At 28.5% G+C, this 13130-nt stretch overlaps 1 protein-coding gene across 3 annotated transcripts in view; it reads left to right on the plus strand.

Annotated features, from left to right (window-relative positions):
- The first annotated feature begins 484 nt into the window (after positions 1-484).
- The window catches only part of AP-2alpha (adaptor protein complex 2, subunit alpha), a 66871-nt gene continuing 54225 nt past the window's right edge, over positions 485-13130 (plus strand). Inside the window, exons 1-2 of one of the 3 annotated variants that reach the window (XM_016075126.3) lie at positions 485-762; positions 10187-10277. In XM_016075126.3, the coding sequence (XP_015930612.1) occupies positions 10214-10277 (64 nt within the window). In that variant the 5' untranslated portion in view covers positions 485-762; positions 10187-10213. Of the gene's footprint in view, positions 924-10186; positions 10278-13130 lie in introns of all 3 variants that reach the window. The other 2 variants (XM_016075124.3, XM_016075125.4) reach the window with 2 other exon arrangements.

Consider the following 13130-nt stretch of genomic DNA (forward strand, 5'->3'; position numbering starts at 1 on the left):
ACAGCATTAATCTTCTAAAACTTTTAATCAGGACACGATTAATATTTTTTCTGTTAATATCCTGCTAAATATTGAAAAAGAAGGAGAAAAACAATAGTCTAGAAAAAATAAACGCATAGGAAAAATAAAATTATTACACTAGTGAAGAATCTAAAACTTTAGGGTGAAAATAAAGAAATTAATTTATCAAGATGTAATGTCACTCCCAGTTCACTAAAAGTCCTTTTTTTCATACAAATGATTGTTTAAAATTCCGTGTCAAATTGAGTAGTATCAATTGTAAAAAGTGATACAAATAAGAAGTACCTGACCAGAAAATGTTATGGTGAGAATTGAACCCCCTACCGCTACTCAGCATATCTTTTGATTAAAAAATAATATCCTTCGGTTTTGTGAGCTGCTACAACACATCAATGGGAAAAATAATAATTTCTTATTTAAAATCATATATTTTAACTGGTGCCGGTTAACCAAACCAGTGTCGGTGTTAAAACTTTCTTTTACATAGTACTTTAAAGAGTTAGAACAGAGTATTACTAACACCAGATTAATTGTATTTTTGTTACTTTTTTTTAAAATAGAAGTCGCTCTGATAACTGAGCTCTTGTGTGTTAATATTTATAAATCTCACATTATGCAATAGGAAACATAATCTAACAGCATTAGTTGGTAGATGTTTACTTGGAGTACCAAGAGGTGGCGCTTATTTGTTTCAGTTTACCGGAACCAGAACTATTTGCAGTGGGTGTATCTTTCTAATAGGTTGGGATATTTTTTAGAACTTCATTTAGCAGGTTTAAACAATTAAGTAAAATTTAAATTTATGTTCTTATTCATCGAAACGCATTTCATTACTGCAGTGTTTACCATTATTTTTACTTTGTGACTTCGTAAGTTTATCGAAATATCTGTTCATCTTTGTAGTAAGAGAGAAGCTTTTATTTTTCTAAAATTTTCTTTTTTTGTGTGTGTTAATACTCTACATTTGCTTTATAATGGAATTCTTTCTTTACAATCATTTAATTTTCAGGAAGATCTTTGTATACCTCTAAAATTTTGATTTGTTGCTTCGTAAGCGAGAGTGCTGACGTAAATGTCAAAAAGAACTTGTACTAGAGCTCCTCGTCGTCATTAATTATTATTTGTAATAAGAATGGATTGAGTAAATTTATTTTAATAATTTCGTCACATGTTAAATTATTATTTAAGATATTTGCTTTGTATATTCGGTGTTGATTTTAAGCAACTGGACGGGTCAACTGCTTAACAGCCAAAAGAATAAAAATACAAACAACTTATTAGTCAAATGCCACATTAATCAATTATGGCCTTGTTTCAATTTTAGTTTAAGTGACTTTATTATTGTATGCATTTATTTGGTGAATAAAACTGAGGTATTTCTATAATATATTTGTATTTTGTAAAATTGTTATGGTTTTGATTTGGTGACAAATATTTAAATTAAGTTACATTGTATGTTTACATTTAACCTGGCAGTATACACTTCATTGATGTAATTTCTAATTAAAGAATAATTATGACTTATATTATATTCTAGTATTTCTCTCAAAGTTTTAAAAGTAGTTTATCACTCTAATGAAAAATCTCAGAATTGAGGAAAGAAACAAATCTTTGTTAAAAGATCTAATGTTAAAAGATAATCTATTGTTAAAATTTAGAATGTATTACTTGGCATAGTAAAGTTAATTGTGATTTTATATAAACTTGTAATTTAGTTTGTAGTTCAAGAAAAGACTAGCATTGCTTGCCAAAATTTTAGTTAATTAGTTTAACATATTACTAAGTTACGCTAGCTCAAATATAGTTGGGTAATTTACGAAAAACAAGTGCATGTAATAGTGATTGTATTTTTAGTAAAAAAAAAGGAAGCTTATCTTATAACTGTTATAGCTATTTATGAATAACACCTATGCTTATAAATATTTATTTATACAATTTCACCCAAATAGAATAAATAATAGATCTTTTACAATAGATCTTTGTCATAGGTGTAGTGTTAAGGAAATTTTTTTAGTGTCATTTTTTTGGAATTTAATAATTGTAACATTTTTTAATATTTATTTGCATTATTAATATTTATTATTACTAACTAGTGGGATTGTATTTTAGATTGCTTATCTAACATTATTAATGTTTATCTGGCCTTTCAAGTCTTTCTGACATTTTTGAAAATTTGACAAACATTTAAAATAATTTCAAAAACATTATATTAAAGTATCAAAACATTAAATCTTAAATTTAAAATTAGGTATAAAAATTATATTTTACACAAAATTTATTAGTTATAAAAAAAATTCAACTTTGGCTCACATATTTTACCTAAAAGTTTGTTTGAAATAAATCAGTTTATAAATTTTAAGCTCAAAGCATACTGTTTTTAGTAATGGAACAAAAATGAATTAAAACTATAGTAAATAACTTCTAATAGTAAGAAATCAGATCTCATTTTGATTTTAAAATTGTGTGAATATGAATTGCGGTGTATAATTTTTTAAGTCACTTGAACACAATTTATAATAGTGACTTCTAAATCTTGTGAATACAAAACTCTATATTATTTGATTTTAAAATAGTGTAAATACCAAACTCTGATTTTAAAATTGTGTGAATATGAATCTATATATGATTTTGAAATCACATGAATATGAATTTCTGTGATTTTAAAGTCTTAAGAATACTAATCTTTGTTTGGTTTTAAAATCGCGAAAAAAATGTGAATTCTGATATACAATTTTAAAGTCTAACACAAATCATAATAGTGACTTAAAAATCACAAACGCAATATTTGATATAAAATATTTCAAATATGAAACGTGTTACGCAATCTTAAATCTTGTTTGCATTGGTAGGAAAAAATATTGTTTTTTTTTCTCAGGAAATTCGAACAAGAAAGTTTTATTGACGAGGCAGATTTTTTTCTTTTTTTAGCAACAGTAAAAAATTTTCTGCGATAAGGATACATTTTCCGTGAGCTACGTTCATATATATTATATGGGTCTGTATGTATAAATATATATATATATAATCAACTACACTAGGGATGCATAACCTTTTTAAGTGAAGGACCACTTGGACAGCAGATTGACTAATGGAGACTGCAAGCATATTTAGTTATGCTGGTGGCAAATATGATAATTTTTATCTTAAAATTGGTGTTCTAAACACTAAATATTTTCATCAGTAAACTTAGTAACCTATTTTTGGAAAATTAAACTTTTAATTATTAGAATTTAAAATTCACTAGTTGTAATAAAATTTGGAATTTTTTTAACTTTAAAACCATTATGCAATCCAAAAATTTTTGAAAAAATGATTGAAAAATAACAGTGGAAACAAAGTGCTTCAAAAAGTGATTATTTAAATGTGCTATTTGAAACTCGCGTGTCGTAATTCTCTCATAGTGAAAATATGAGATTTTCAAAATCCCATGCAAAAGAGTGGTAATTACAGCCTTTAAAAAAAATTCATTTATGATGAAATTAGCAAAAATGAAGCATGTCGGTGATCAATTAAATGCACAATTTATAAGTCACAAGCGGTAATAAGTGTATTTACATTTTAAAAACAGTATAGAAATTGGTAGTTATAAATGCCAAAAAAAAACCTTTGGAACATCACATGGATTGATTACAAAATCTGAAAAAATGACTGTGAAAAAGTTATTTCTTAAATTCATAACTATTGCATCATAATAACCTATTAAAACTATTAGGTTTTCAAAAACTATACAGAATTTCGTAGCAATAACTGTTGAAAAACTATAGAAAAACTACATATATTTACAACAGAATTGGTGGAAATTGAGCGCATCAAAAAGTGATGACTCAAATTTGCAATTCAAAATTTTCCAGATTTTTTTAATTTTCAGGGGAAAGAGAAAAAAATTGCGCCCAGAAGCTCTTGCGGGCCGCTGGTTGTACACCCCTAAACTACACCATGTGCTCTATACCTAAAAACATAGATATTGTTTGTTTTTACATTTTGAAATATATCTTGTATATTTATATAAATTGGTTATGGCATAGAAATGAGTAGAAATTGACCTTTATGACATTTTTATAATAACACAAAATTGTAGATGCGACTAATAAAACTTTTCATCCAAATATTCCAGTAAAATTTCATTTAACTTTTTATTCAGGTAGAAATTTTATTCATTGTCTTTTTATCACCTATATTTATATAATTTTTATAAAATTAAGGAATGTAAAGGAGTAGTTAGAATTGAAATTGCAAATTTCTGTAATACTTAAAAAATCATTATTATTTTTTTTTAGTTACTAAATTCTTATTTCTACTAACAATTTTTTAAATAAAAACTGACAAAAAATATTAAAACTACAAAATTTAGGTATTAATGGTCAGATATTAATTATAACTGAATGAAATTGTATAAATATTTTAAATAATTCAATTCTTAATAAAAGTAGAAATGGAAGACAAACATGCCAAATTAATTTCTAATTAAAAATTTATGAAGCAAATCAAAATACATTTAATAATATTTTTTTTTTAGCTATTTGGTTTTACTTTACAAACTTAATATTTTGTTATTCTAATCAAACTATAGTTGAAGCACAAAGTAGAATGTATTCATAACTATCTAAATGCTGATAAATAGATTATTTTAACTTTATTTCAATAATATATTTATGTTATATAATAATTTGCTTCTAAGTATTAAAATTTCGTATTATGTTTACGAGCAATGTTCTTATCGTTAAATGATAACTTCTTTATTGAAATCTGACAAAAAGGAAACTAAATATGTAATAACCAAATGAGTCAAACACATAAAAAGTTTTTCAATTAGTAAAGCAATTCTAAACTTTAGGAAATCACTGACCCCTATAAGTGTATTTCAGGTAGGGGTAGTAATTATGAAAAGATAGTTTTTTACCAAATAGATGAAAAACTATTAAATTCTTTACTTAATTACATTTTTTATAAATCAAAATTTTTTACTTGCCTGATATTTTATGGAAGAAAATAAGGAGACAGTAATTATATTCAATATTGTGACCCACAGATTTTTTAAGGTGAAATCACATTTATTTGCTCTAAAAGAAATAATACTGCAATTAAACTTTTACTATTCTGTTGAAGAGTATTCTTCTTTAACTTGGAAGTTACATTTTATTCAAATAGAACGCCATCTATGGTGGGTTTTTTTTGGCACTTTTCATACTTAGGACAGTAATTCCACAAAAGTTGGATTCATACAAAATGGTGTTTAAAACAAACTATGCAAATTATTCTAAGAACTACTTTTCGGACCCAACTTTTGGGATTGTATTTTACAGATTGCTGTGATTATTTTTGGAGTCAAAAATCCGAATCAATCAAAGGTTTCTTCAAAGAAAGTATGTTTTTGTGTCTGATTTCGTAATTTAAAATATCATCTGCACTACTTAATTAGCATATTTGAGGTGTTACCTCAAACCATTAAAATTGAGTCCTAAAATGTGAAGATCTGATCAAAAGTTCCTTGAGTTGGTCTTAAAGTTGAGTTGATCTTATCCTGTATATTAAGGAATAAGATTTTTCTTAGTCTTTTTTGAACTCTTATATAAATCTGACATCTCCAAATCTTTTATTAACATCATAATCTGGCATACTAACACCCTTATTTTCATATAATATCAATTTATTCTCTCAATATTTAGATTTGCTACTAAGCCCTTTGGCTTAGATTATACTCTGGATTTAGGAAATTCGATCTATAATAATTAAATAAATTTTGTAGTACATACATATTAAGTTTTTTTTGCTTCGCAAGTACTTGAAGATATCAACAGTGACTACGGAAACTATTTTGGGAAAAGGGAAACAATTCACCAGTAATTAGTAAAAGCTTTCTTCTTCAGGAGCGCAACAGCCCTTTGCAGGCCTTGGCTGCCTCAACAGCACACCTTCTCCAGCTCCCTCTGTCCATGGCAACTCCCCTCCAGTTCTTAAGTTTCAGGACTTTGAGGTCGTTTTCAGTGTCTTTGAGCCATCGAGTAGGTGGTCTACCTCTAGAGCGGGACCCCTGAGGGTTCTTGAAGGTGGCAATTTTTACAGGGCTATCTTCAGAGCCTCTCCATATATGTTCGAGCCATCTTAGTCGGTTGCTTCGGATTATCTGCATAATTTGAGGATGTTTATAGAGCCCATAAAGTTCAAAGTTGTACCGTGTTCGCCAACATCCCCCCTCTGGTATGGCACCAAAAATAGTTCTAAGTATCTTTCTTTCAAACGTTTCTATCGGGCAATGTACGTCAAGGTTTAAAGTCCAGGTTTCGTTTCCGTATAGCAAGACAGGCAGAATGAGTGTCTTATATAATTTTAGTTTTGTTTTTTGGCTAATAAAATTCGATCTTAGTTGACTTTTTAGTCCAAAAAAACATCTGTTGGCCATATTGATTCTATTGTCAATTTCAGGTTTCAGTTTGTTTTGGTCATTGATAATTGTACCAAGATACTTAAATTCTTTAACCTTTTCAAAGGAATGTCCGTTTATCTGCAAAGGTTCACTATAGTTTACAGTTGAGCTTGAAAACTCTATGAATTTGGTCTTGTCTTCGTTAATGGAAAGGCCCATATTTATAGCAGAGGCCTCAAGGGCTTGAAAGGCATCTTTAACAGCCCGTTCTGATCTTCCAATATCAATGTCGTCCGCATAAGCGAGGATTTGGAGAGATCTGTTCCAAATAGATCCTCCTCGGTTTAATCCGCTATCCCGAATGCATTTCTCCAATGCCAGGTTAAAAAGCAGACAAGCAAGAGAGTCTCCCTGGCGCAGGCCTCTTTCGGTAATGAAAGGTTCAGATAGATGGCTTTGGATTTTACTCCTGCATCTCACATTGTTGATAGTGGCACGGGTGAGACTTACGAGTTTTGTAGGGATTCCGAACTTGTTCATCGCTTCAAGTAATTTATCTCTTTTAACACTGTCGTAGGCAGCTTTGAAGTCTATAAATAGGTGAAAAGTCCTGATGTTGAACTCTTTAGTTTTTTCAAGGATCTGTCTTAGAGTATGAATTTGGTCAATGGTAGACCTTTGAGGCCTGAATCCACATTGGTAATTTCCGACCGCTTTATCAGCAAAAGACTGGAGCCTTTTGAAAAGAATATTGGAGAAGATTTTATATGCCGTATTGAGGAGTGTTATACCTCTGTAGTTACGACATTCAAGTTGGTCTCCTTTTTTAAAAATAGGGCAGATGGGCAGTAAAAGCTTTACACCTCTAAAATTACTAGTAAAAGCTCAATTATATTGAATGTATGGGAATCTGCGAATTCCAGATAGACAAAAGTTCTAAACACCATATTTAAATGCTAAAAATCTGTTTTCGGTTTTATTTCTATTCCGTAGAAGGCATGGCACCATAATATAAACAAAAGTTTTATCTGTATATCTATGGTTCATGAAAAATTATAATAAGGGGGAGGAAAAACTTTAAAAAAAAGCAGTTTAAAAAGTAAGTAAGATACAAAAAAAGAAAAATTTGCTAAATTAAAAAAAAAAAAAGTAAGGGAAGCAAGAAAAGATTTCATGTTTAATTCTTTATTCTGTATTTGCTAATGTTCCTATTTTAAAGCCAATAATCTTAGGTTTCCATACTTTTCCCTTCTGTTCTATAATTTAAAAAAAATCAATGGAAAACTAAAGTTTCTAAAAATCACTTTTGTTGAAAAATTATGTGCTATTTGATAATAAACTTCATTTGCCTCAAAAAATTTGATTCCCTTGTTAACAACACAAGCTCTTCTCCACCTCTCCATAGCATGTGGAGATGAATTTTTTCCTGCTTTGCCTCAATCGGCTACTGTGAATTTTCTAGTTTAGTTTTCCACCTTTATTTGCCAATATTTTATTTGCAAATTTTGTTTTGTTTCAAACTTTTGTTTCCTCCATTCACATTTGACGAGTCTTGAGAAAGGGCGCCTTATTTTTGAGTGCTCGAAACTTGTCTGCTTTTTATACAATCTTTATATTTTTTTAAGCAAATGAAGTTTTTACATCAAGTTTATGTTTCAGTTTCATGGGATCATTTATTTAATGAATTAACTTGATTAGTTATATTTGAGCAAAATTGAAAACTGGTATTTTTTTTGCTTTGAGTGTACCATGAGTATTTTACACTAAGGCAGACTAAAAAAAAAAAAAAAGTAAATGTTAATACTATATATAAGCCATTTTTTATATTAAAATATTTGACACCATATTATTCTGAAAATACTGGTTATTTTCTCTTTTGAAAAATAAATATAAAATTTTTAATAATGTTTTGCAAACATTGCAATAAAATGAATTCTGGAAATTATAGCTTTTACTAAATCATTGAAATTTTTATATATATATATATATATATATATATATATAATTTTTTTTTGTACACCTGTTTCAAATTTCAAAATTTTTCCAAAATTCCAGATATGACTTTTACATTGTGTGTGTATAATATATACCTGTAAGCATATTGAGTGAAAAAAAAAACTATATTTAAAAATATTCAAAACTTTTGAGTTATGTAAGGTGTAAAAAATTTAAATAGTTTTGTAAACTACGTTATTTAAAGTATCAAATTTTAAGGTAGGAAGCTAGTCAATTGAATAGTTTCTTATTTTTTCAAAATTAATAGTCAAACCCCGCTATAGTGAACACGGTTTATAGTGAACTCCCGGATATAGTGAACGAAATGTTCGACCCCGTGCCTTGCTGTACACGTATAATGTTATTTTTTGTGGATATAGTCAACCAAAAAGTTGAGGAAGTTGGGTATAGTGAACTTTTTTCTGTCTTCGTCTGATTTTTTTCTTCATTTTATTTGTAATAATTTTGAAATTTCTACTTAAAAATAAATAGATATACCGAATTTTAAAACCATCTATAGAGGGGAATGTAGCGATAAGCATTTCTTCTTGGTTGCTTCTTTTATCTTTATTTCCCATCCCTAAACATGCCAAGCAGATGTTTCCAACCCTGGCAGATGATGCACCTGTCAGGTGTCAATGGGATCAATATGCATTTTCTGTCAGAGGGAATGAGTAATTATTCATTATTGGTCAAAGGTTGGACACTAATCTGTGTTGATAAGGCCCTCATTTCAACTTCTTTTTGCTCTCAGTTCAGTTAAAAAAAGCCTGCAAACAAGTGTCTCAAATTCAACTATGGTAAACGTAAAACATTCTCCATTGATGATAAAATGGGCATGATTAGAAAAATTGAAAATGAATGTAATCAAACTGATATTTGCAGGGAATATATACTATCCAAATCTACAGTTTGTAACACATGGAAAAATAGACAATTTCTGCTCATGAAAAAAAAATTTCGATGAATTTGCTAAGCGAGTTAGTGAGACTACTTTTATGTGCTCAAATGGCAGGTTAGACAAAGGTTAGCTTAAAAAGCGGAATAACAGAAATTCAGGAAAAATTAGCTGAGAGTCGGGAAGTGTTTCCATATCTGATATTGAGGATTGCTCATCAGCTAAAGATTACTAATTTTTTTTTTGTACGCAAGGCGAAGAGTAATGAAAAATAACACATTTTTTGCTACTACATAATATTTTTCAGTCATTTATTGGAATAATCTGTAATAAAAGAGAGGAGTTTTGGAACCATTAGTTAAATTACCTGGGTAACGGATATAGTGAACTCCCGGTTATAGTGAACCGAAACTTCGGTCCCTTGAAGGTTCACTATACCGGGGTTTGGCTGTATTAAATTTTCCTAGATTATTGTTATTTTTCAGTAAATATATAATTAAAGTTTCTAAATTTAGCATGTAGGTATCGGGAAATATTCTTGGATGGATAACGATAATGATGCACTTTTAACACTATCGATTAAGCTTTATTTTAAATTTATATCTTCCATTGTACAGGAAAATCCTCTTTCAGCACATAACTAAGCATGGTAATGAGATTTTTATTGAATACACTTGAAAGTAAAAACCATCCAAAATATTCTAATTTCATGTCAAGTCTTATTCGAATTAGGAATATGGTAGATAAAATGTTAAGTTCTATTGTATGAATTAGAAAAAATGTTTCAATATAAAAAATTTACTCTTCATATGAAAATACTGAAAGGATAAAAGGAACCAATAGTTTGCTGCTACTTTGTTACTGATTATTATTAAGATTAAAGTGTCTAATTCTTTTTTTCTTTCCAGATTGTGTATACTGCACACCTATAAAAAATGCCTGCAGTTCGAGGAGAAGGCATGCGCGGCCTAGCTGTTTTTATTTCTGATATAAGAAATTGTGAGTTGCTTTTATCTTTTCTAACGTGCCTTTATAACTAAACTAGCATTCCAACTCAATTTTTTTAATGTGCGACTTTTGTATTTTTCTATGACTTCCCAATTTTCTGTAACTCGACAATTTCCTCTTGTTTTTCTTATTAAAAAAAAATAATGATAAAAATTATGTACAACATTTTAAAAAATCTTAATTTTCTCTATAATTTTTCAGTTTCTGCTTTGAAGAGGTTACTAAAACTATTGTTAATTCTGTATTTGCACTCGCATATCTGTATCATAAGATTTGTTCCAGAATATTTCACTATCTTTTCATGAATAAGATTTCCGTGAATTTTGAGTCGCTGTTATACTAAGTGTAAGCAGGTTTTTAGGAAAGTTCATATGCTATGCTTTTTAAAGATACTATTGAAGGCATATTCCTAATAAAAAATAATTTCACTGAAATTCTTATGAAAGAAATTTACTCCACTGACGGTTCTGCACGTAAAAAGTGTTATTTTAACCTTCTGTCTTCTCCTCGCAGCAACCTCACCTATTGGGAAGATACATTTTCCCAATTTCTCCCATTTGTTAAATTGCCAGTGTGTTAATAAGTGTTTCTTTTTGAAAGTTAAGTCTTCTTTGCAAAAATATATTATATCCTCAATAAAGTTATTTCATTAATATTTTTCATTTTTTTTAACCCTTTGACGGTTATGAATGAGTTCAGTTCGCAATCGAATCGTGCCTCATAATGCGTGCAAACGAGTTCCGCTCGGGAGCAAGATTTAGACAGTAATAGTTAGTAACAAGCACTACTCGCGTAATGAAATTTTTCCCCAATGCGCACTGACGAGCTGAGTTCGTTCGCCATTGTTATTCTGAATTGACTATGTTAAAAACGAAAAGTACTTAAAAACTGTTATTTGTGTACTACGAATACTTTTAAGAAATTCTTAAAATTCGTGAGGCGAGCTATCTACCGCATCCAGAGATGCCAGCTTGCTCCGCTTTGTAAAATAGTATTTCCTAGTGATAGCGAAAGTCAAGTTACTTTCAGTTGAGTATTTTTCCTTTTAAGTAATTTTTTCACCTCTAAATATCAAAAACTATAAGTATCATATAAAATGCAACGTTAAAACAACACTCTACTAGTTACTCTATTAAAAAGTAGGTGTAACTGTCCTTCTCCAACGAAATTTACTACATAATTTGCTACCACTTTATTATAACAATTCCAGATTAAATCTTGCGGAATGTTTAAAGAAGAAACATTTTTAGATGTTCTTTTAAAATATTTAAAAGTTAAAATTAACAATTAAATTAGGTTATTAGTTTTATGTTCTTTTAAAATTTTAAATTAACAATTAAATTAGGTTATTAGTTTGACATGTATTTCTATGATGTGCACTTTTTAGCATTTGAGTACCTTTTTTCTCCAAAAGGGTCCAGGATTATTATAAATGCTGCTTGCTCCCTCTTTCAGTTCTCTCAAATTATTCCATTTTTTTAGAAAATTGATTTTTGAAATATTTTTAAACCCTAATATACCAAATAAAATGTATTGCTTTAAATTTTTATAAAAAAAAGTCATTACTCTGTTAAATATATTTTAAAAGTAATATTTTTTTTTTCCTTGAGAAATTTTCGTGTATGGCTATATAACCATTGCTGTTCTCCTGTTATAAAAATGAGAATGAACCTATTTTGAATGAGTGAGTATTTTGAAGAAATGACTTTTTTCAGTCTGTCTAAATAGAACTTAAAGCCATTATTTGTTAGTTTTCTTAGTCCTTTATTTTCTTTTTGTTACCGTCTATTTACTACTGATTGAAACAACTAACTTCACACCGCATATATTTACATGATTTGTAAATCACACACAGGAATCCATATTCACCCATTTTTAAAATTTTGCACATTGCAATGTGTTTTATAATATGAACAATATTAAATTCAAGGTGTTTGCATGCAGATAAGTAATCCCCCTGTTCTATTTAAAATGTGTCTTAATGTTACTTATCCACTTGTACAGTGTGATGAATTTTGTAGTTGAGCAGGAAAATTCCTGTTAATGACAATGCCGCTGAAAAGAAACAAGATTTTCATGTACCGAAGTGAGAATTTTTGTGTTCTGAAATTGTTCCAAAAAAGGTTTTAAGCACTTCAAATCCTATTCACATGAATTAAATCTATGAATAATGTAGTTCTATTAATACAGATAATTTTATAAATAAAGAAGTATTAGTAAAAAACTAAGGCAAATGTTGTGAAAAAAGGTCAAGAATTTCATGAATTTATTTCTCTTGGACCTGGTAGACACTCTGACATGCATTTTATTTTTTAAATTTTGATAATAAATTACATTAATTCTATGGTACCACATTAAGCAAGAGTATTAAAAAAAGAATTATATTTAGGTTTTAAAAGGCATTGGCAAAAAAAAAGATATCCTTCCTATTTTTTTATGTTACTATAGATTGTAAAAAAATTTGAAGACAAACTTTTTGACATACTGTTCTATATAATAGAAAAAGATAGTAAATTTTAAAATGACAAGTATATTTTATAGAAATATCATTTGTTTAGAAAATCTTGTTTTTTTACTCTGAACTCTGTACTTTTAATCAGCTAGCTGTATTTTGAGCTCTAGACTCTTTCCCTCACCAGTTTGCATTTCAGGTTAAATTTTTTGTCATAAGTTTCCTGAATATTTTTAGTTTTTAACAAACTTTTGATACTGGAATTAAAATTGACTGTAAACCTTGTCAAAAAAAGTATGAAAAAAAATGAGGTTTCTAAATTGATTACCAGATAACTTTTTTTTTTCTCTCCATAATTTTTTTTTGACGATTACTTATTTTTTTTTTCGTAT

This window comes from Parasteatoda tepidariorum, chromosome 11 (genome assembly GCF_982258835.1).
Source record: "Parasteatoda tepidariorum strain Cologne lab strain chromosome 11, Ptep-v5.0, whole genome shotgun sequence".
In the NCBI taxonomy this organism is placed as follows: Eukaryota; Metazoa; Arthropoda; class Arachnida; order Araneae; family Theridiidae; genus Parasteatoda; species Parasteatoda tepidariorum.